Source organism: Pieris napi, chromosome 3 (assembly GCF_905475465.1).
Source record: "Pieris napi chromosome 3, ilPieNapi1.2, whole genome shotgun sequence".
NCBI classification, from domain to species: domain Eukaryota; kingdom Metazoa; phylum Arthropoda; class Insecta; order Lepidoptera; family Pieridae; genus Pieris; species Pieris napi.
In genome coordinates, this window is record NC_062236.1 from 4,568,047 (window position 1) to 4,593,065 (window position 25,019).

General features: G+C 33.8%; 2 protein-coding genes across 2 annotated transcripts in view; both read left to right on the forward strand.

Moving 5' to 3' along the window:
• Positions 1–377: 377 nt before the first annotated feature.
• Positions 378–2,437, forward strand: LOC125063565 (signal peptidase complex catalytic subunit SEC11A). Its single transcript, XM_047670073.1, has 4 exons — positions 378–529; positions 613–872; positions 1,260–1,437; positions 2,285–2,437. The coding sequence occupies exons 1-4, from the start codon at positions 482–484 to the stop codon at positions 2,333–2,335; spliced, it is 537 nt and encodes a 178-aa protein (XP_047526029.1). The 5' UTR covers positions 378–481; the 3' UTR covers positions 2,336–2,437.
• LOC125063562 (lachesin-like) overlaps positions 2,398–25,019 on the forward strand; it is a 76,945-nt gene continuing 54,323 nt past the window's right edge. The window contains exon 1 of the mRNA XM_047670067.1: positions 2,398–2,505. Within this exon, the coding sequence (XP_047526023.1) occupies positions 2,490–2,505 (16 nt within the window). The 5' untranslated portion in view covers positions 2,398–2,489. The remainder of the gene's footprint in view (positions 2,506–25,019) is intronic.

Sequence of the window (25,019 nt, forward strand, 5' to 3'; positions counted from 1 at the left end):
GATGTTTGTTCACCCAAAGTTCAATATTTCACTGTTGTAAATTCTACGCCAAGATATGCGAAATTATATTAAATAAAATTAGTTCATATTGGCGGTAGTAATAAAATTAATAAATATACTATGGGTATTAACTATTCTTTATAACCATGCCTTAATAAAGAATACAATGATTTCAAAATAATTATAAAAATAATTATATATAATATACAACTTATTCTATCATTTAGTGGCAAGCCTACAGAAGTAGTAGGTACCATACTAATATAAACACAGATCAAGTAGAGAGTTTGTTACAATTTATATGGCAACTAGCATTTTAAATTTGACATTTCAAAAGAATGACGTATAGGTATAGGAGCTCTGACGTGGTTTACGCTGTAAGCTGCTTCTTGTCAAATAGCTTTCGAAAACTAATTTTTTTTAAAACAACCAATATCTTAAATAAGTTATCCATATTAACGTTCATCAATCATACATAAATATGTTGGACAGTTTATTTGACGATGTGAAACGCATGAATAAACGCCAGGTATTGTGTATTCATCAAAACTTACCGTCAGATGACGTGAGCTAGGTACCGGTTAATACAGAGTTTTTTTTTGTATTTTTCAGTTTATTTATCAAGTACTTAGTTTTGGCATGATAGTTTCGTCAGCGCTAATGATATGGAAAGGTCTAATGGTTGTTACGGGCAGTGAAAGCCCTATTGTGGTTGTGCTGTCTGGAAGCATGGAGCCCGCATTTCACAGAGGAGATTTATTGTTCCTTACTAATTATCCAGAAGAACCAGTTCGAGTTGGTGAAATTGTAGTGTTCAAGGTGGAAGGGCGTGACATTCCTATTGTACATAGAGTGTTAAAATTGCACGAGAAGTAAGATTTTAGATGCTGTAGATAAACATTCAAACTATCTAAAATCAATCTATAAATAGTATTATAATTTAAAATATTTAGTATGTGCAGCTAAGGCAAACAAGCTAGCCTTAGCTTGTTTGTTGTTGTTGTTAACAACAACAATATGGGAATATGTAATACATTCATAGAAAGATTAATTCTGCACAATAAACTTGATATTTAATTTACACATTTGAATAGAATGCAACCTGCATTTGTGAACATAATAGAGGAAAAATTATTATATACACAATACATAATTTCTTAAACTCTAAGCTGTTATTTCAATCAATGTTCTTAATTGGTTAATTTTTTTATATTCTTATAGGTGTTTAGAAAAGGTTTTTCATTTTATTCTTGTTTCAGAAATAATGGCACAGTTAAGTTTCTGACTAAAGGAGATAACAATAGTGTGGATGATAGAGGGTTATATGCTCAGGGTCAGTTATGGTTGACAAAGAAAGATGTTGTTGGTAGAGCTAGAGGATTTCTACCTTATGTTGGAATGGTCACAATATATATGAATGAGTATCCTAAGTTTAAGGTGTGTATATTTTTATAAAATAACTATCTGACTGGGCAAACGTCGTTTTGCCATGTATATCATTTATAATAAAAAAATAGGGGTTTATCAGAGGGGTGAAAGTTAGGGGTTTTATGTATTTTTTTATGCTGTATCATAAAAAAATAAAAACAGAAAAAAATATCTAAAAATAAAAAAAAAATATTTAGGGGTGGACTACCCTTAAAATTTAGGGGGATGAAAAATAGATGTTGTCCGATTCTCAGACATACCCAATATGCACACAAAATTTCATGAGAATCGGTCGAGCTGTTTCAGAGGAGTTTAACCACAAACACCGCGACACGAGAATTTTATATATTAGATTTTGTATTTATAAAAAAACAGATAAATAAATTATTTATCAGAAAACAAATCTTAAAGAAATGTGTGTATATATAACTTCCATGTTGATAGATGAGATATTACTTACTTAGATTAAATTATATACCATTACTAATGGTATAATGTACATACACTGCTCAACAGGAGCAGTGTTGGCCTAGTGGCTTCAGCGTGCGACAGTCATCCCTGAGGTCGTAGGTTTGATTCCCGGCTGTGCACCAATAGACTTTCTTTCTATGTGCGCATTTAACATTCGCTCAAACGGTGATGGATAACATCGTGAGGAAACCGACATGTCTTAGACCTAAAAAGTCGACAGCGTGTCGGGCACTAGAGGCTGATCACCAACTGGCCTATTAGATTGAAAAACGATCATGAAACAGATTCAGAAATCTGAGGCCTAAAGAGGTTAATTTGGTTGATTTTTTAAAATAGTGTATATGTTGATTTTCATAAATTTCTTATCAAGTTTGTTTTCTTTCAGTTTGCAGTGCTGGCTTGCCTAGCAGTGTATGTTCTTGTGCACAGAGAGTGACAACATATAAAAATAAGTGAGAAGTGGAATCAGTCTGTAAAAATGTTCTTATTGACTGTGCGGCTGTATTTAATTTTTTAAATAAACAATGTTTTCTCTCTAGTGTTAATGCATATTATTGGAGTGATCTGTCAAAGTACCTTTAGAATACATTATGTTTAACAGGTGTGGTAAGTGGTTAATATTATTTGGATGAAATATTTTATATGCTTGCCAGATGATAGTTTGTCCAAGTCTAAAATGTTACAAAAGTCTTAAAAAGCGACATCTACAATTATTTACTAACTTATTTCTGGAAACATTAATAACTTAGGCTATCTAGTGTGAGTCATTAATAAATTCGCATTGAAACATATTTAAAGACTGAATTGCTGCCATATTTTAAAAAAAAACATTTTTTTCTCATTTATGTAATGGTTTCCAGTGTTGCTAAAAGGAAAATATTGTTCGGAGACTTATTATTTATGAAGTGTATGCCCATACAGTACAGATAAATTATCAAACAATGGATATACGTTATTATTAGGAAATACAAAACAACTTAAGACTTCTAACTTTTTGAAATATCTACTAGCAGACCGGCCAAGCGTTGCTGTGGCTAAGGTTTTTGTTATATTACATAGTAGTAAACTTTTCATGGAAAACGGTAGGAGAATACCGGTCATGGGGACCACCATGCTTTATTGGTGGTTATGCCATTAAATTGTAGCTTATGTGAAACGTTGGTACTTTCAACACAGCGCCATCTGTTAAAATTGTGACTATTAAATAATAAACAAATATTCTGCAATAAAATAATATTGCAGGTATAAATTGAGATGTCAATGAGCTATCCTATCTTTTAAGTTAGATCAAACTGCACACGGTGTGCAAATTTGTTTGATATCGGTTCGGTAGTTTAGGAGACCATAGCGGCCAAACAACGTGACACGTAATTTATATATATTAAGATGTTGCTAGCATCAATAAAATAGGCCAAATTACATTAGACTCTAATGACTCTGATGACAATGATTAGAGGTTTTTATTTATAAATTGTGGGGTCGAAAAGCTACTTAACATAATGTTGATTGCAATACACATATTACACATAGTTTTAAGGCTATAAAAAAACATTGAAAGAAAATATTCGCCGCCAAATAACCTTTGGAAAACACTTTAAACTTTATATTTTCAGACTTTAGTACACCTTAGGTGTGTGAAGTTCAACTTTTTATGTGTTTGATAGTGAATAATGAAAAAGTTTGTTTTATTACTTATTTTAACTTTCACACCACGGCGTATGGAGATTAGCTTTCGTTGTTTTCTTAGGTAGGTATCATGGATTAAATAATAACTGAAATTTTTATACCTTTAAATTTTTTTTATTGACAGTCATTAAAACTTTAAAATAAGCGACAAAATCCAAAGGTATACGTAAGTATTTGTATTCCAAATGTTAATATGAAATTCAGGACATTAAACATTATTATGACCAGTTGTCGGTAAAATTGCTACATTGTTATCATTCGTTATTTTATTATTCATGACAAAAAGCAAGCATTTTCGTATAAAATCGGGTTTCTGATTAAAATGACTATGTAGAGCAAAACGAAATAATAGCCTTGTATTTTATTTACCAATGGAATTATTTTGAAATGCTGGCGATCAATAATTAGTTTTTGATGGGTTGTTTACTTTGATGACGATTTTGTTTCTTTTGGAAATGGATCTTTTATTTTTACGAGTTGAAATTATTCGTTTATAAAAAGCGCCAAATTGATAAGGGATATATTTATCATGCGTCTTAGCGCATGCTTATAAATGTCACAAAATTCGCGAAAGAGCAAGACCGCGATCAGTTTGGAAAACTACTAGGAGGCCTTGTTCTGAGAAGAACGGGCAAGAAACTCAGCAAGTTTTACCCTCCCTCTACATTACAATTATTCATCAACAAAAGGAAGATGTCATAAACCACAACGTCATTAAACTTACATAAGTAAAAATAAATGAAAATATATTCTGTGAAACATTCACCATTACACACATATTCACAACACTTCAAAGATAACAAAACAAATTATAACAATATAACTAGAACTATTGCCACGCGTTTTTGTCTTCTAGGTAATCATTAACTGTGTAGTAACCTTTACACATTAATGTACTTTTAATATGTGTTTTGAATCTGTTTAAAGGCAGTTCTAATATTTCACTAGGAATCATGTTATAGCAGCGTATACTTAGGCCTATAAATGAAGTATTTATTTTCTGCAACCTGTAAGATGGCTGGAAAAGTTTTCCTTTATTTCTTGTATTCCTATTGTGAATGTCACTGTTCTTTAAAAGAGAACTAATATTACTACACACAAAAACGATACAGTTGTATATTGGGAAGGTACCGTCAAAATATCGATTTCCTTGAACAAATTTCTAAGTGAAGTGCCTGGTTTCAAGCAATAAATTGACCTAATAGCACGTTTTTGTAAGATATTAGTATTTTATATGTTACAACCAGATAGAAATATTTTTTAGAACAAACAAGATTTAGGATCCTTTAGCTAAGCTTGGAGATGTGTCATGGTTTAACATAAATAAGTACAACTGGGATTTCAGTAACGCATTAATGTTTTTCCCCTGTAATAATAAGAAGTGGAAATTTATGTAGATGTGGCAGATCGTACCTTGTTTCATTCAACCCTTTGGGATTTGTATTCGAAGTCTTTTTCGACATATCCTGGGTATTATATGCAAATATCTGAAAGAGCTGGTTCTGTCGAATTTTATAAATGACAACAATATCAAACACCTTGGCAGTAAGAAGTTGTTGTAATAACGTCTAATGCATTGCATTCTTTATCTATATACATACACGCCACTATTTAAAAGAGTTTTAAATAAGCATTTGCATCATATAATTTGAATTTCGATAGTCAGGTAGAATAACAGAATTTTCCGTTTTTCGCTGGAAGATATTTTTCGATTTATGCAATTCTGATCTCATAAACCATTACAATAAAGAGTTTTAACTGTGGTTTCGTTTGCCAAAACTGGTATTGATAGAGACCGGGTTTCTGTACAGCTTGGCCCGCCGGTGCCATAAATACACAAAAACTTTCCTGCCAAACTTCCGTTGCATTTGTTTATGAATATGATTTCCGTCCAGGGAGCGGTCATCCGGAGGGCTTATGGCAAGTATTAGCGAGATACAACTTTTAATAACAGTGTAATGATTTTAAAATGAGGTTGGAAATGTTTTTGGTGTGTTTAGACTGTAATTTTGTCACTTTAACCTGTTTTCAGAATAACATTCCCAGCAAAAACATTCACTTTTATTTAAGTGTTTTTAAGGGTTGTTTTTAATATCAAGCTGTTTTCCATGTCACTGAAATAACACACAGGGGTAATGTGTGTATAGTAATGTCGGAATAATAAATTATCCATAAAATACAAATATATGTAAAATATAAACTTTTTACACATAAAAAATTAATTAAAGTGACATTTCGTGGAATAAAGAAGTACCGAACTCTCGCATGGCTGGTCAAGAAACAAATTTACAACAAGAAAGCATATTTCCCTAGGGAACTTTTATAAAGTTAACAAGGTGTAACTTGGGAAATATATTTTCAAAAGGGCGGCAATTGATATTAAAATTAGGCCCTTCAGTTAATTTACAACTTTTTGCATCTATGGCTACACCGGCCTTTTAATCCGTGAAATAGTGATTTGTTCGTAACATAGTTCTAATTACACGCCATTCGCCACATTTATATAGCCGTAAATACCTATTATTTTGGCCCGATTACTTTCGTGTTATTGCAAATAAATAATCGTGACAAAACATTACCTACTTATAATTTATACCGCACTTCTAGGCCAGAGACAACGTATTTTTAGTATACCTAAAAAACCGCTATTCATAGCTGTCCTATTGATAGCGATTTCTATTCGACATCTGATGTTGTTAAATTACTTTGTCTTAAAAAAGTACAAACGACTAACAAACTTCTCACAACCTAAGGCAATCCTTTAACATGTAGGCATTTCGTGGGCGCCATTTAAGCGTCTCATTAACTATGTCAGCGTCGAACTAATCACTACGGGTTTATGTTCCTTCTATTTGAGAATAATGAGGGCTCTAACGATCTACATTCGTTTTGTTGTTAATGTTTAAATGAGAGCTTTGTAGTTCTGTTGGCCAGTTAACTCCCCCGTTATACATTAATGCCCTTTCATTAGCAGATTATCCCCGCTTAAATTAAAATTTGCAACTTTAATGCCTCACTGTTATTATTACAAACTTAATATTATGACATAAAATATCTCTTTTGGTATTGTTGTAATACCAATGGTAAATAACAAGAGAATTTTTCATGCAATATTATTATAGAGAGAGAGAGAGGTCTTAGTTAATAAATATATTAGGTATAAGTAAAATTTTAGTTGCGATTGAAAGGGTTTGTTATTATAAGCACAATTATTTGTTAAGATCTAGATGTGTACAGTAAATTATTTACTTACAATTGCGATAAAGGATTTTAAAAAACAGTCTAAAATCTATTGCTTATAAAAAATAATCTAATACATGCTATTTTTAAACTTGGTAGGTATACACTGAACATTTTTTTTTCTTTTTAGTAAATCTGGAATCTTTTTAGAAAATACGATTCGTTGTAGGTATGTCCTATACGCGATGTGTTGTTATGTGAAAAAGGTATTATGACTGCTGCTCGTCACAAGCATCTTGTAAAACAAAATACTTTGCAATTAACAGGAGTGGCGGAGAGTTTCATGCCAGTCCTTTTCGTCCGTTCGTCCGTCCTCCACGCATTTGATTTGAAAACTGGCAGCGTCAGTGGCACCAATATAAATTCATAACGTTAACCTTAACTTGATTTTTGATTTTTAATGGTTGTAATATATATTGTAAAATACAGCACTTCTTAAAATTCTAAACTGTTTTCTAAGTAGTGTTTATAATAATTGTAGAGTATAGCAATAATGTACATTCCTCTAAAGAGCAGGCGACTAGAAGGTTAACAATGTGACGTTTAGATACAGTGTAACTTCAAACTTGCAGTTTTGCACCCTTACAGCTAACATAGTTCTAACGTGCACACTAGTTGTAGAATACCTCTATAGTTACTATTTCTGAAGAAATACCCTAATAATTTACCAGTCTATTTACTTTTCCTTTCTAAGCATACACCCGATATTTTTATGATAAGATTGATTTATTCTCTCGTAAAAACTTCTAATACACACATTTTGGTGGATGGAGCGGTGAGGAGGAATGTTCTACGGCCGCGGCGTAGAGGCTCGGATAACTACGTGCCGCGTTTTTACACCTATCACCGCTCCCTTTTTTTCCTGAGTAGCTACGCTTCTACTTCAGTACATAGGAAAGCGATTTATTTGTAAAGAGTATGTGAATGTACAATGTTTTTTTAGAAAACTAATACGTAGGCGTGAATTATGCTGCAAGTAATAAGCAAAATAATACACTATATTATATACTGTACGACCGTTGGATAGATTTCCAGTACATGAAGTTTGAATACTTGGATGAGGGTTTTCATACTATCCTGGTTATGACATAACTCCAAGTTATAGGTACTTTAGTTTGGGAATATCAAGATAGGTTTCACATTAATTATAGTAAAGTAAATTATGTTTAGGTTATGAACACACAATGTACCTATGGAACAGATTACCTACAAATGTGCAGGTACCTAGATCTTAGTGTGCACACTATTTCTCTCAACGCCACCAACTAACTTTTGCACGCCATCTGGCGATAATTATATAGCTTTAAAGTTTATTCCGTGATTTATTTGTTTATCCTTAAGGTTGCGCGCTCCATAGTTGAAATACCTTAATATAATGGTAATAATATAGATAATAAACAAAAATAACGTATCTTCTCCTTATTTTCAACAAAATATAGAAAGTAATTCTATCATGATATTTTAGGACTGCAGTTTGTTTTTATGAATTATCATCATTGGCTGTACAGTTCCTTATGGGCTTTAGCATCCGTAAGTATATTTTACCATCGCAATATATCTCGGGCTTGTTGCCATCTTCGGACACCTATTGTTTCGTGATCCATAATTTCATCTGACCATCGGCCTTCCAGGATTCGTTGTGCCACCAGGTTATGAGTTCAGTATGATCCTTAGGGCTCTGTCATCGGCCATTGGGTGCACATTGATGTAGCTTGAGCTTTGAATTGCTTTTTATGAATAGGGCGATGTTGGCGTCTTCAAGAATGTTCTTCATTGTAGCGGATACGAAGGTTAGTTGAAAACAAGTATTTTTAATTATTAGAAACGTAAAATTACGTTTCGTCCCAAGCATACCTATTTATAGAGTAATAATCTATATTCATGTACATTCAAATGTTTGTGCATAACTTTATACGTAGACGTTGCTAATATAATGTGGAAGGTAACATGGCGTGACAGAAAATACTATGGCCGCCGTAATATTACGCGAAATAGAAAACCAAACTGGTTGCCCTAATGCCAGGCTTGTTATTTCTTGGAAATTATGTTAAAAGGCGACGTTTATTAGTCTAACTTGTAGGCATAACTTGTAATAGCATTTTTTGTCTTACGAAATAATTTGTATACAAGTTGTATGTGATATCATCTGAGAATGAATAACCAGATACAAAATGGTTCCACCGGAAAAAAAAGGAATACCAGTACAAACTAAAGTGATTCTAAATAAGATTATATTACAATAAATTCATTAGGTCTATTTTAATAATTAGAAACTGTTATTGGAATAAGTGAAAAAAATCTGAATTCATTTAAGCAATAACTAGTTTTCGTTTTCGGTAACAGTCCAATTAAAATCTGTATATTCAGGTGTACTTTTAACTGTCAGTTGGACGTGGATAACTTGTATGAAGCTGGGGTATCATTTGACGACAATTTGCTTCAAGTTAGATCAAAGGGGCATTCAAAGAAAGTCTAAGAGGCCTCCACCGAAGTGCTCTTGGCTTTGAGTTCCATTTTTAAAAGTTCGATTAAGATGGAGTAACTCTTTTACTATATACGTGATTAATATATGCCTGTTTATATAGATTATATAATATACTCCGGTGATGCCGATTGCATGAAATGTATGTAATAACTAATAAGAAAAATAATCATATTTTACAAATGTGATATAATAAACTAATCTATAGACTACTTTTTTTCAATGTAAAACTTTTACTTTCCTCGACATCAATCAAACCTACCCAAAACCTCAGTTCACAGCAAAAAAATATTATAACGTACTTATTTCAAGAGATGTTTTTGAAGTATGTACACTTTCGTCCCAAGCCATTTTACTGCAGCAAGAGCCAAGATATACAGGGTGCAACTAAAATGATATTAATTAGGATAAAAGCACGTAACATCCGATACAGAAATTAATTATGCAGCGTTCGATCGTGCCCGTGATCCTCTTAAAACCTTTAAACTCTAGTGTTTACTTTAAAACTGCTTATAGAATTTTAAGCGGGCTTTTGCGTTTGATCCAGCAATTTTTCCGTTATATCCGGTGAGTAGACGACCATCCCGGACATGTTAGCGCATTATTATAAAAAATAAAAATAAAATATGTTTATTATGGAACGTAAGATACATGTATCACTTATTCCACGTCATTAAATTTGAAGGCATCCCTACTCATCGGCAAAGAAGACAGAGGGTGTAGGCCGAGAGAAAAAGCCGGCGTAAAAAACTCTCGGTACTCTTTTAAAACAGCAAATCATCAAACAACACTTATTTATAACAAATATCGCAAATTAATTAGAAGTAGCCTGTCTAGCACTAGTCCCAGGCCCTTTTATCAATTAGATAATCGTTGACTTTATAGTAAGCCTTTTTACACAGCTTTTCTTTAATACATTTCTTAAATTTATTGAAAGGAAGTGATAAAAGAGCTTCTGGGATTTTATTAAAGAAGAGTATCCCTTTCCCCAAAAAAGAATTACTAACTTTAGATAGTCTAGTACGGGGAAATTGCAGCCTGCGTTTGTTCCGTGTATTAACATTGTGCGTATGTTCTATTCTAGTAAACTTATCACTATTTTTGTATACATACATAATATTTTCATAAATATATTGCGAGGGAAAGGTAAGTATATTAATTTCCTTGAATTTATCTCTAAGAGATTCCCTACATTTTAAATTATAGATTGCACGAATAGCCCTCTTCTGCAGGATGAAAATAGTTTCGACATCAGCAGCATGACCCCATAATAATAAGCCATAAGTCATTAAGCTATGAAAGTAACTAAAATAAACAAGTCTAGCTGTATCGACATCAGTTAGAGAGCGAATTTTTTTAACCGCGTAGGCTGCAGAACTAAGTCTCTTCGCCAATCCGTTAATATGAGGGGACCACTGAAGTTTTGAATCCATGGTGATTCCGAGAAATACAGTTGTATCATCCAGATTCAATTCCTCACCGTTTATAATTGGTCTAGTATCCATAATCCTTGAATTTTTTGCACAAAATTTAATGCATTTTGTCTTTTTTGCATTAAGTAGAAGGTTATTCATACTAAACCAATGGACAATCGAAGACAGAGCATTGTTCACATCGTCAAAATTTGTTATTTGTCGTTTGATTTTAAAAATCAAGGACGTGTCATCAGCAAACAAAACTATCTGATGTTTTCTCTCTACCATGAAAGGTAGATCATTTATATAAACAAGAAAGAGGAAAGGGCCAAGAATTGAGCCCTGTGGTACCCCCATATCTACTGCCGACCCAGAGGACCTCTTACCATTCACTTCAACCTTCTGAGTTCTTCCGTGTAAATAGGAAGTCAGAAGATTCAGTGCGGTATTCTTGATGCCATAATGGCGGAGTTTCCCGATTAAGGTCTCGTGTTGGACACAATCAAATGCTTTGGATAAGTCGCAGAAAACACCTAAAGCGTCATGCGACTCCTCCCAAGCCTTAATTATATATCTATATAACTCAACACCGGCATCGGCTGTCGAGCGACCCTTGGTAAAACCGAACTGATTATTATGTAATAATTTGTTTACGTTAAAATGACTTACCAGTTGATTTAATATAATTTTTTCAAATATTTTACTACAAGTAGGTAGTACGGAAATCGGTCTAAAGTTACTGGGGTCGGACATACTACCTGCTTTAAATAATGGAATGACTTTACTATGTTTCATTAGATCGGGAAACTCGCCACTTTTAATACAATTGTTGAAAATTATAGCTAGATGGGGAGCAATTACATCAATTATGCTACTAATTATTTTTACAGAAATACCCCAAAGATCGGTAGTGTTCTTAATATCTATGGTTCTAAATATCCTCACTATATCGTCGGCACCAATGGGTCGGAATGTAAAACTGACCTTGCACTCGTTTACATTATCTTTGAGCAGCGATTCAGCGAGGGCGGGAGATGATTGAAGAGACTTTGTAGTCGAAATTGGAATGTCAGAAAAGTACTTATCAAAAACAATCGCTATCTCTTCGTTAGATTTGATTATAGTGTTATCGACACATAGTTCGATGTCTTGATTGCGATCCCTGACTCTTCCAGTTTCACTATCAATTATCTTCCAAGTCATTTTAGTTTTATTGCTACTATTTTTAATCTTGTTTTTAATATTTAAGGACTTGGCCGCGTAACAAACTTTCTTAAATAATTTCGAATAATTTCGAACATAAAGAATAAATTTTTCATTATGATTGTATGACTTTTCAGCGTAAAGGTCATACAACCGTTGTCTACTTTTATAAATTCCCGCTGTCGCCCAATCACTAAACGATTTACACTGCGAATGAGAGACTTTCTTTGGGGTAAAGATGGTGTTGAACTCTTTATTAATACAATCACTTAGATTGTTGTATTGTATATCAACGGCAGTACCTACCGGTAATAAAGGTAGGTGTTTACCTATATTATGTCTAAATCTCACCATTCGCTTTTTATTTACTGGAACAAACACACTGCTCTTATTTACTTGTTTCACCACTTTACATTTTAGCGCCACTAACTGTCCACAATGATCTGAGCTAAGATCAGTTGTAATTGAGGTTTGCATTGCCTCTGCATCTGTAAATACATTATCTATACATGTAGCAGTGGAGTTTGTAATTCTAGTGGGCTCAAGAAACAAGTTAACAAGATTGTAAGATTTTAATAACAGATTGAATTTTTTACTAATGAAGGTATTTTCTAATAAATTTATATTGAAGTCACCACATACAATAATATACTTATTGTTCTTAAAACTAACTTTACACAAAATTTCCTCCAACTTTGCTTCAAAAAAATCGTAAGAAGCACTTGGTGGTCTATAAACACTTAAAATAATGCAATTCTCAATCTCTATACAGGCTACCTCCAAAGAGTGTTCTACAGACAGACACACGATGTCATTACGCTCTTTATACTTTAAATTTTTATTAACAATAATCAAAGAGCCCCCATGAATCGCCGACAATCTGCAAAACGAACTTGCAACTTGGTGCTGATCAAAGTTAAAGATGATTTGGCATTCTCTAAGCCAATGTTCGGTAATGCATAGGACATCAATTTTTCTTGATTTTAAAAACAACTCCAATTCTAATTCTTTGCCCAACATACCTTGCATGTTTTGATGCATCAAGTTTAAACAGTTGTTGTTAGTAATATTACATGTTTGTGTTGAGCTGAGTTGTACTAAATTATTGCTAGAGTTTGCCTCTATTGTCACACTATCTAATTTAAATTATTAATACTTAATGAAGTGCTACTGCAAGTATCACTACATTCTCTTAAGCTAAGCTGCTCAATAGAAGCAGTTGTCTCAAAAGCTAGCTGCTCAATAGAAGCAGTTGTCTGAAAAGCTAAATGTTTAGCTTTAGTTGTAAATAAAAAGTAAGATAGCATAGTAGCTATCTGTTGTAAATAATAATTAGGTAGGCGGAACCTATCCTTTGTCAATACATACTTATTTTTAAATATACAATTTATGTCCATTAAATTAGGTAGTGTACCTAAGTCACAATTTAATTGTATATTGTTAGTAGTTAATGAATTGTGCAATAGCATATTTAACTTATATCTAATTTTATTTTCCTTTGGTGCACCTTTGATGTAAGGAAATGTATGCAAGACAATATTCTCTACATTAAGTGATTTTAATTTATCAATAAATGACAACAATTCATTTTGTCCTACATTTCCCCTTCTCCCAAAAAGCAATATTAAAGTTGTGTTATTTGTGTAATTTCCACACAAGACTTTGTTGAAAATGGTTACAGGGGTGGCTCCGGGCATACAATGATTTGTTACAATTTTGCCGGAGGACTGATATAATTTAGTACCAATATTTTTCCCTATATCATCACTAAATAACAGAATTTCACTTTTATTTACACTGACTTTTTCTATGAAACTGTCACTCTGCACACTGGGCTCACATGATAACAATGGAGGCTCCGCATTTGTCCCATTAAAACCACACTGGCAATTGTTGGTCAATGACAAGAAGATTATTAATTAGCGTCTGCCCCAGCATTTAATATTTCACCTGACTGGTGGGTCGTCCAGTCGCTCCGACCTTAATCCTTCACTTAATTCCTCATATTTTACTTTACCCAATGTTATCACGTATGAAAATTAATTTCAAAATAATTAACGCCTCTTGTGAGGGATTTTCGGACATAATGTATTCTGTCTAAGCGAGTAAATGTATGGATTAGGCTGTTTTGAAAAGACTAAGCTCATCTTAAGCGGCGATTTAGCTACTGATATTTTGATAGATTAACGTCAAAAGTTTTTAATTATTCACTTTATGATAATTAATTTTGTATACTTGTGAAGTCAGGTGTTTATTAATGTCTTTTTATCAATGTTGAAGGAAACATCGTCGGGAAATCTGTCTTAGACCCAAAAAAAACGTGGACTTGTGTCAGGCACAAACTTGCGCGTGGCTGGATGCGGACAAGGCTACGCTGTTACCGTGTCCTGCCCCGGGCGATTGTTGGTGGCGCCGTGGGGTTTTAGTGGGTATGCACAACAGCGAGTCCCACATAACCCTTCCCCACCAGATCAACCATGCCGCGGGAGGGTATGCGTAACGCATTTCCCCACGAAAAAAAAAAAGGCACAAACTTGCGCAGTAAAGAAAAAAATTTGATTGAAACAGTTGCAACACAACTACAACAGTTACAACAAGACCCATATAGAGTTGTAGCGCCCCCTGGATTCATGTGTATTTTTTTGAGGTGTATTATACTAATCAACGTATATTACAAAGTTAATGTAAGTCTGTACTTTATAACAGGTCTGCAAGGCATAAGCACCTCTAAAATATAAATCAGACATACTTAAAATATATTTTCGTATGAGTTTGAAATTCAGTTCCTGCTATTATTCCCTAAAAAATTCTTAACGTAACCTTCCTATTCGGTGCACTCTTGACAGAGCGGTCGTGATCGCTAGGAAGTAGTTGTAGTAGTAGGGGCAGATGTGATGCGTTTTATGACATTTTGCCATCGTCGCCTATCAGTGGTCATCCTGTTGCATTGATTGACAGAGTCTCCTACGGCCGACTTAATTTGGTCAGTCCAACGCGTAGGTGACCTTCCGCGCGGTCTAGTGCCTTCCACCTTCCCCTGGACGACAAGGCGTTCGATGGACTGATCACCACGCCGAGATACGTGACCGAAGAATGTAAGGATGCGAGATTGTACTGTTGAAAACAGACGCTGCTTAATACCGAGTTCTTGAAGTATCGAGACGTTTGTACGAAACTCGGTCCACGAAACCCCAAGCATTCTCCTCCAGCACCACATTTCCAGAGCGTCTATTTTCTGCTTTTCCACATCTCGCAAGGTCCACGTTTCAGCTGCGTAACGCGCTGCGTAACTTAACGTAACACTTAAAATCAAATAAAAATGCATGTATATTTAATTCTTTAGTGGTAGATCCTAAAATTGATTAAATTGTTAAACTTTAGGAACACATTTTTATTGAAAACTTAGCCGATATCTTTTTCCATCGGATGTCAGTTATTACGCGTGACATAAATAGTTTACAGTGTATCGTTCTAACTCCGACGCTTTCGAATGCAATATCCGCTTACAAACGAGTTTTTCAGTCCAAAAAACTATTTCGGTCCGCTTACCATTCGTATGCAAGTTTGCTATAATTGGCGTTTTATCGGAATAAACATTCACAATCATACGTTTTTTCGGGTTTTGTTTGGAAATAAACATTGGGTATCTCCAAAAACTGCCAGCTGATATCTCATTTCTATAAATTCATGTTTCTGTTTTCAAATTCTACAAAAATTCAACTAAAATACCGATGTTTCTCTCTTCCGCGATGGTCTTGAAACTCTCTACGTAATCAATGTTCAGTGACTAATAGCTCCCTCATATACATTGTTTATAAACTTATGATTATGTTAAAAGGTCTCTGTTACTGATAGGTTTCATTAGTGTTAATTTGGCCCCACGCGGTGCAATTGCTATAGTTCCTCAGGCTAAAATGTGAACATTAGATCTGAAATTTTTCGATCACAGTGTTTCGTTAATTACGAAACTGTCTTCATCAATTAGAGTGCTTCAAATGATCAATTGTTATAAATAAAAACGAAGAATTCCGAACACTATTGAGTTGATCAGCAATTTCAATTAATTTTTCGCACTTGATCGATCGCGCAACGCCAGAACAAAGCAATTACGACACTGGAACGTAACCGATAGCAATTAATTTGTTTTCGCCTCGGCGAACAGTCCTCCGTACCCACCCTGTATAACCGTCAATCCCAACGCCTTTCATATTGCTGTTGTAATAAATTTTACATTTGTAAACTTTCACAAACATCGACGCTTGCCTCTTACAATTTTCTCTGAAACGTTGCGGAATTCCGATTTAATAACGGTCGGTTGTGAAATCAAGAGTTAGGGGTGGGAGGATTGTGGGGATATTTATGTTATCATTTGTCATATTTTTTAGGAAATTTTGTTTCATTGTAATCTCATTTTCATATTGTAAAAATTGGTGCGTGAAATTATGAAACTAAAGACAAAACAAAAGAAGACAAGAAAAAAGTTTGATTGCGAATGGTCTTTTCGTTTGAGCAATCATCAATATGCGTATGCGTCTTTTAATTCATATTAAAACCCTCGGGTCAAGTCAGTAAAGAAATTAATAAAATGTAAGAGTATATCTCGGTCTGTATACATGGCGAAAATTTCATCGTATATGATGTAGTTATGTATATGTTTTTAAGACAGTTGCAATTTAGTTTATAGCAGCTAATGTTCGACTTTTGTAAATTCTTAAATATGCAAGTACTACAGCAGCAGGAGGAAGGAAAGGGGCACCGAAGCCGACAGGGTCTAATGCTGCGTTTCAGCCCGGTGGCTCTAAGCGCAGCACAAGACGTAGTGGCAGTAACTAACCCAAAAAACCAACAAACGAAGGGAAATACACGCGAACGGCCGGAGGACTCTGTACCGTCGACTGGGGAAACTAAAAGGGTCAAACCTAACAGACCTCGGTCGGTAGGAGGGACCTCGGCCAGTTATGCGGCACTATCGTATAAAGCCAACGAGTTGCTATGTTGTGTTACTGTTAGCACTGAGACCTTCTCAGATATGAAGAACTGGCGGATAATCAGACGGCCAGTTCTGGAAAATCTAGGAAAAGCTTCAGCATGGCAGGCAGATCTTGAAGCTTCCCTGACAACAGAACTAAATGACATCAGGTTCCGTGGTAAAGCTCACTTTTCGGATGGTGTCCTCAAAACCTGGTGCGATGACGCTTTCGCGTTTAGCTGGCTGGCCAGCACATGTGATGTCATTGAATCTCCTATACCCGACACCAAGTTGATTTAGGCACAATGGACCTAATGAGTGTCTTTGTACGGAAACCGAGTCCACCAACCATATACCATGTACCATATCACTGTATACTGTAGACTTATAACTCCAGATTGTGACTTAACACAATAAAATTGTACTATCAAAGGACTCCTGGCTCTATTCATTATAGAAATCGGTATACCTGATATAATTGAAAAGCTATTTTCAGTATCTACCTAATGTTTATACAAACCGGCTTTTCTAAAGTAAACCCTAGCGCAATATTGGAAATAGATTTCGTGCAAGAGCTGTTCCTGGTACTGAATTTCAATAAAGTTAAGAAAACATTTCAATTATTCAGGCATATATTATTTACAAAAACATACTTGTTACATATTATATGATACATAAATTAGACAATATCTTTTTTTTTCGCTTACTGAGTTAAATAATGATTTAGTATAATAGTAGATCTAACTATAAATTGTATAATGCGTAATAATTCTATATCAATAACAGATTAGTAAATTAATATCAGCATATTCTTATTTTAATTCTATAAAATTCGTCAGTGGCATTGTTTATATTATATTCATAACAAAGTGGGAAAATTGCTATTCTCTTTGTCACTTCGGCCAGAAAGTGCATTCCTTAAAGTAATCTTTGCCACATTACAATCCCAATGAGACAGAATTTTGAAGGCTTTGAGATAGTTAGGAGCGGTCAATGGAACACGTCCCCGAACATCGAGTCACGGAGCAAAGGAAACGAAAGCACCATAAACTGAAGACGTGATATTTGCTCTGTCTTATTTTGTCCCCTCAGTAAAAAGGTGAGGCTAATTGATTGTCTTTGTAATAGGTTTAAGAAATTTACAGAATTTCTTCTGTAACATTTTTATTATAATGAGCTTTTCGAGGAATCCAATCTTTTGTTTCTTTCAAAACCGTATTTTAAGTGAAATTTTTATAGAATTTATTTTCATTTAAACTTGTCTATATTGCTCTAGCCACCAATATCAGCGATAAAATACCAAAAGCAACGCGATTTATCTTTCACCGTTCATTCATAAAAGTATGATGTCTCTGTGTATGAAAAATGTGTTAAAACATTTACGACATTACAGATAGTGTGTACTATGTAACGTGCTTTCCAACCCGAAGTTGTGTAGGACGTACGTTGTAGGGAAACCAAGAAACTGAGCCTCTTATGAAATTTGTAAATCCGATCACAAACAATAGCGAATACAATAAAACAGTGTAAAGGCGCATCATTTATAAAATGAACACGAATAGGTACCATAAAGTGGAATCATGAAAGTTTATGCCCTGCTTTAGCTGAGGGCGGACCATTCAATCGTGGCGTAAAAAATTTACGATCACACGTCAAGAGAAACACCAATGAGGCAGTAAACAGTCCCCTTCTAGCACTTAAGTACTTGTAAAGTTTCATTAGCTATTGCCAAAGCCTGCAAAATTGTCTTCTCTTATTGTTATATGTTGAGTAACAGGGGTTTTCAAATAACAATCGAAAACGAATTTTCTGAAGGAATTTTTCTCCGATACAGATTCTATAAGTTCTTTCATTGCATTATAACTCCGCTCTCGGTGAGTCACGTACTCCAAGCAACACTGTTTACACATATATATTCTGTATAAATTCGTATTTTTTTTATTCATAAGACTCTTAGAGACACAGTGATTCCAATAAATACTCAGAGTTTAATCCGTTATATTTAAAAATTCATTACAATAATGTCACTTTTATTCTTTATTCTAAACTTTATTTATACTTCGTTATATCTATAAAATTTATTAATTTTAAACTTAAAAGGATGGTATTGAACTGACCAATTACTTAGACGCATCAATTCCAATTTGAAGATACATTTAATTTTATCAACTGAATTTTGTGAACATTTTATAGAAATCGTATTATGTTACCTAGATTTTGTATTTTAGAAAGATTGGTTCTTCTTTTATATTTATTCCTAAAATAAGTGGAATTCAAGACTCTTCTATATAAAACATATTACTTTACTTTTCTCATTATAACTAGTATACATTTCATTAGACGTATTATAAAAGATTCAGTACAATTATTATAGATGAATTAAGATTTTGTTACCTAATTTTACTAAAGTTTTTCCTATTTTAGAATAATTTTATCCGTAATTTATTACGGTAAGGGGAATCTTTGTTATTGTTATATAACTTATAATATACTTATTTACGATTTAAAATATCAAACACAAAGCTGATTTTTTTTATTACTACCGCACGGCATTGCTGTCCATAGTGAACTTGTTCAAACACTTTTATCACGAAGTTTTAATGACAAGAATCTTATCTAATTTATCTAGCGCTGTGGAAGTGTTGGTACATAAATTGTGTTATGTATAAGCGATTGCTTACCTACGCAAATCACTCATTGAATATGCAACATCTAGTTTGGAAGCTCAGTAAGCATGTGCTTAGACTATTAATTTCGCTTATCGATTTAAACAAATACAGTATAATCCGTCGCGAATTTAACATATTAATTGGGAGTGTTACATTAATGGGATATTGTGTACGTACAATGGATGAATTAATCGTCGCTTAAATGATTTGAGACGGCCATGGCAGTGCTAAATGATCTGATTACGGGCTCATGCTTAGTTGGTTCACTAGGTACATGATGGACAGTCTCTATTTGTTAAATTGATGCGGCCCTAAGTGGGTAATAAATGTTATTGAGTACTTAACAATTGCTTTGTGTTTTCTGGATTAAATTCATGTTACAGATGAGGCGATGTTTTTTGGCAACAGCCAATTTTCACTATACAATGAATTTTGAAATTGGAATACAACATATTAACACAAAAACAGTTATTATAATTACACACTTTTTAATTCTTTTTTATCACGGATAAATTCATCTATTGCAATTTAAAGTGACTCATGCAATGTTACTTGCAAAGTGATGAATAATTAAAACTAGCGTTATTATGTTCTAGGGGCGTAATTTTATCACTTTGCTTTTAACTTATACAAATAGAGTTTTTCTCAGGTTATACTGAAATTGTAGCCACCACCGCACTATGTCGGTTGGAATCGTTTAAAAGCAATATTAATAGTACAGAACAAGTTACGCCGCAATTCAGAACACGTTAGTTATGCAAAGTAGGTGTAGATATTAGTTGGTTGCAGTTTCAAAGAGCGCACTTGAGGGCCGGAAGGGCTTCAAGTGGAAAATTCAATTTGATCCCTACAATTAAACGTGCTTTTGTACGCGACTTTGGCTACTTTAAATTGGGCCATGATTTTATTAGTTAATAGTAGTACTACTTGCTATGCACTGAATTAGTCTGAACAAACAAATTCTTCCGCTTCATAAATATTGACTTTGAATAAGACTTGGCTTCGAAACACGCAGTGTTCACTTAGTTCAACGTGCAAGTCTCATCCCTGAGGCCGTAGGTTCAAATCCCAGCTGTGTAACAATCGACATTCTCTCTTTCCATTTAACATTTACTTGTTACGGAAGGAAAACATCGTGAAGCATCGGCTTGTCTTAGACCCAAAACAGTCAACGACGTGTGTCGGGCTCAGACGGCTGATCTGACCACCACCACCTTATCCACCTACTTTCTTGTTAGAAAAAACTAACAATCACGAAACTGATCTAAGGCCCAGATCAAAGTTTGTAGCGACACTAGTTATTTTGTAATGACTTCGCTTGGGTTTAGCACACGTTATTAATTTTGAAAACGGGTTTCCATACCAACGTTCATAATAATTGTACTCGTTTTCAGGTTATTTTACTAAACTTTTTCCTTGGGTATTTTGTTAACTGTAATGCACATGATGTTGGCATTATCGTGGTTCAAAGTAAACAAAACCCGCCTTAAATTATTTATATTTTCCAATAAGTGTTGATCGGAAATCGAACCTCTTTGATTTCTGATTGACAGTGGAATATAATTAAGATTGGTCATATTCACTCCAGGTCACTCCAAAATAATAACAATAATGTTTGTTTATTTATATCATAGGGGCAAATGAGCCTACGGGATGCCCAAAAAGGGCAGTCGTCGTAGCCCATGGGCTTTTTCGTTGCCGGCATTTGTTTGTTTGTAATGTTTAATTAAAAACCACTATAACAATAACTACTATATCTATTGAATGATATAGTTAACAAATATTCAGGAACGTATCAGGATACATCTGAACGAAGTCAGGAGTCTTAATTGTATTTGTAGAATAATACGTATTAAAAGTTTTATATACTAATACGATTTAAGAAACATCTAAAGAAATTGTACAACAAATTGCATTGGACATTGTTTAGTTTCTTTTCAGCTTGTCACGCGCAAAGCGAATGAAACTTTTATATAATTTGTTTTGGAAGCTTTTATTCATATATTGAAAGTTTAAATCTAAATAACTTAAAATAATTAATAGAAGAAATAAATTGATTTTGAGACTCAAAAAGGATTAGTGTTAGGCTAGTTAAACATGCTTCTTTTATAGATTGATTTAAAAAAAGAGGGTTCAGTTGTAATGAGAAGCTATTCGTTCTTTATTTAAATGATTTGAAGTTATATGCCTTCAAATTTTTTTTTCATCGATTATTTTTCCATCCAGAACCCTTTCATCACTGTAGAATGACATCGTATGTCAAAAAACCATTTATTTTTTATTCTTAGACTCTTGTGTCATTTAACTGGCATAATCACGAAGTAAGCACTTATTTATGTTATTAATAAATTAGTCCTTTTTACCATCCAAAACTAAGGACAAAAACACATAATAATATTTTAACGAACATTGACAAAATGAAACATTTTTTTCGTGTCCTGTAATGTTTGGTTCTCTGGACATACGAGGTGATCATTCTACAGCGACGATTTATTGTTTCTTTGGATTCCGAATCCAGGACCAAGAACAAAAAAGTACGGTGAAATCGGTCTTGCTGTTTTAAAGTTAATAATACTTATTAAGCATAAATAAAGTATTGTACAAACGCTGGACAATTCAGAGCAGATAATATTATTTTGTGAAATGACTGGTAAAACTATTCTTTTATCCGCTTTGCAAAGATACCCTAATCATTTGTCAAATCAACAGAAATATATGCGTGGGAATTCGCAGATTGATGGGGCGGCCTAGATTGAATTACATTTCAAAATAACCTGACGAGGGTAGCACATGCGGGCGCAAACTAGAAGACGTCGGAATTTCTCGTGCACCACTAGTGTCCTATTAATACTGAGTTTTCTATTCGGAGTTATTTCAAATTTATGCCTATTATCAATTCTGTTGGTAGATATAATATAGTCAGAGATTATGTAATAAGAGATGTCATTTGCTTTATTAGAATGGCAACATCAGTGACATCTTACAAGAGTCAAAGTCAAGAGGTCAATAGTGCGTTGAATCGATCGTTAAGTTCAGTTGCACTCTAATCGGCGCCTGCGTCGGGCGTGCCTACTGACCTTGTTTTTAATATTAAATAAAAATGTCGGACTAAGATAATGACAACAACTTAGCAAATATTAATCGTTTCAAATCTGCGACATATATGCAAAGAAAATGGGTCCCTAATTTTTGAGGATTGTCAATATTCAGCCGGAGATTTTTTTTATTACAATTTGTAAAAGCAATATAAAAGCAGTGATGATACAAGTCATAGTATTAGGTATTGGTTTTTATACTAGCTTAATTTTCTTTAAAGTGAGCAGCTTTCTATACATGACCTTATTGAAATTTCAGTTTTAGAAGTATTGGTTTCCTGATTATGTTTTTCTACTCTACAGCAATTATTAATTGCGTACATACAAAATGCACAGCCGTCGAATGCCCGATCTTAGCATTGAGAGTCGTGCGTTGATTAACAATTCTCATTCAGCAAATTACTAGAAGTAAATAAAAACAGTTAAAAAAGTAGCCTATAGAAAAATCTTTAAAGACGTCTACAAGATTAGTATTCACTAAAATCGATACCGTAAAAATAACGATATGTAACTATTATCATTATAGGTAACGATAAAGAATAAGTTTGTGATGTTCAATCAAATGTATACATTTCTTCTAGACACATATATAATTACATCTTGACAATTATACACGTTTTGAATTTCAAATCAAAGCCTTACTTATACTTATATTACTTATAGTTTCAAAGATATATGAAACAAGGGTGTTGTCACGGTCAGTATATTAAAACAGGGTGAAATAGGGCGCACAGCTTAGAAATGATATTCTAACGCGTCGGCCAAGTATAACTCATGGCGATAAGATCAGTGCTATGCCTCACGGCGGGGTGGCATACCGGAAGTCATCATTTAATATTATGGAGAGCCGATTTTTTCTCATCAGTTTTAACGACGCTCTATTAACGTTGAAGAGTGTTGAACTCTACTAATTACTGTTTTAACGCGTACTAAATACACGTTATGAATATTTAATACGTTCAGTACTTTTTCTAGCTTGTGCTTGAATAAATAATAAGTTCTATCGATATCGCTTTTATATCTATAATGTATATTCAAAAACCGATGATTACGAAAATAGTGTAGCCACTGTTTTGTAGATACAATATTGCTATTCTATCTACAGATTAACAGATAAATTAAAAACCCAAAAATAAAAAATGAATTTATAAAGTGTACACAGCAATTAAAATACTTATACTTTAGTTAACGCCTTGTCATTGTCCTGAAAATTCAAAGAAAGGGTGTGAAAATCATTTGTCAGGAAATGTAATGAGTTTCCAGTGTAGCGCTTACCTCTTTGAAAATCGAAGGGTATGAACAAATCTAGGTGATTCAGGAGCAGACTAAGCATGCGGAAAAACTTCAAACATAGGGAGTTTTAACCCCTGAGGGGTTAGGGGCTAGTCGTAATTTACGCAACTCGCCCTCATTACCGCGGCCGCCCATCCGTAGATGATATGGGGGTAACTTGCTGAAGGGCCTCTAAACCCTAACTGTCTGTCTGCCGTCCAATGACGCTATACAGGGCCACTTGAAACCTGAACACGCATTTCTAAACAAGCATATTTGTTATAACAATCTATCTTGAAAATTGTTCTATTTATACTTAAGTAATATTTTTGAAAAGTGAAAAACAAAAGAACTCTTTGCAACCACGAATATTGCAAAGCATTAATAAACGTTGAGTTGAAGCTAAAGATGTTTTATTTAAATTGTAATACTCGCGTCAACAAAAGACATTACGATATTTACCAACCTCCGATTTACTAATAGTCCTCAGTGATCAGTAGCCATAGCGTGAACAATATGTTAAATTTAATATTTAGATTATGAACGAATCATAATGGATAAATTAACGTGCATATCGTAAATAGAAATTGTTCAGTGCCTACATAGAATTGAAGAGAAACCGTAATAGAAATCTGAGCGATGTTCAAATAATATTCGCAGACTATGAAAATTGTATGGAAACGCTATAATATCGAATTATCAGCAACCGATAATTTAGTATAGACAAACATCATACTATTGAAAAGACTGTGCTACTGTAAACATTGTATATAAGGCTGTTGATGGGCAAGGCTGAAAAGAAGATCAATAACGGTTGCTTATAAATTATGAATTAACTATTTCGCACTGCAGTCCTGTATATGTAGTCGCTACCAACAATAAATACTTAAAGTGTGCGGTTTCATTGCAACCGTCGCATTACTCCCCTAACGTTCCCATTATTGTACTATAATGCATGCTTCTAATCATTGTTACTGACAGTTATGTATTGTAGCCACTTAGCGCATAATTAATTTTATAAAGCACGAACAAAAGCTTTAGATTTTTGCGTAGGCAATTTGCGAATATGCAATTCCTTCCATATAAATT

Coding starts and splice junctions, on each gene's coding strand:
- LOC125063565 (XM_047670073.1), top strand. CDS start 482: ATGTTGGACAGTTTATTTGACGATGTGAAACGCATGAATAAACGCCAG. Junction 873..1,259: donor GTGTTAAAATTGCACGAGAA/GTAAGATTTTAG, acceptor TTCTTGTTTCAG/AAATAATGGCACAGTTAAGT. Junction 1,438..2,284: donor ATGAGTATCCTAAGTTTAAG/GTGTGTATATTT, acceptor GTTTTCTTTCAG/TTTGCAGTGCTGGCTTGCCT.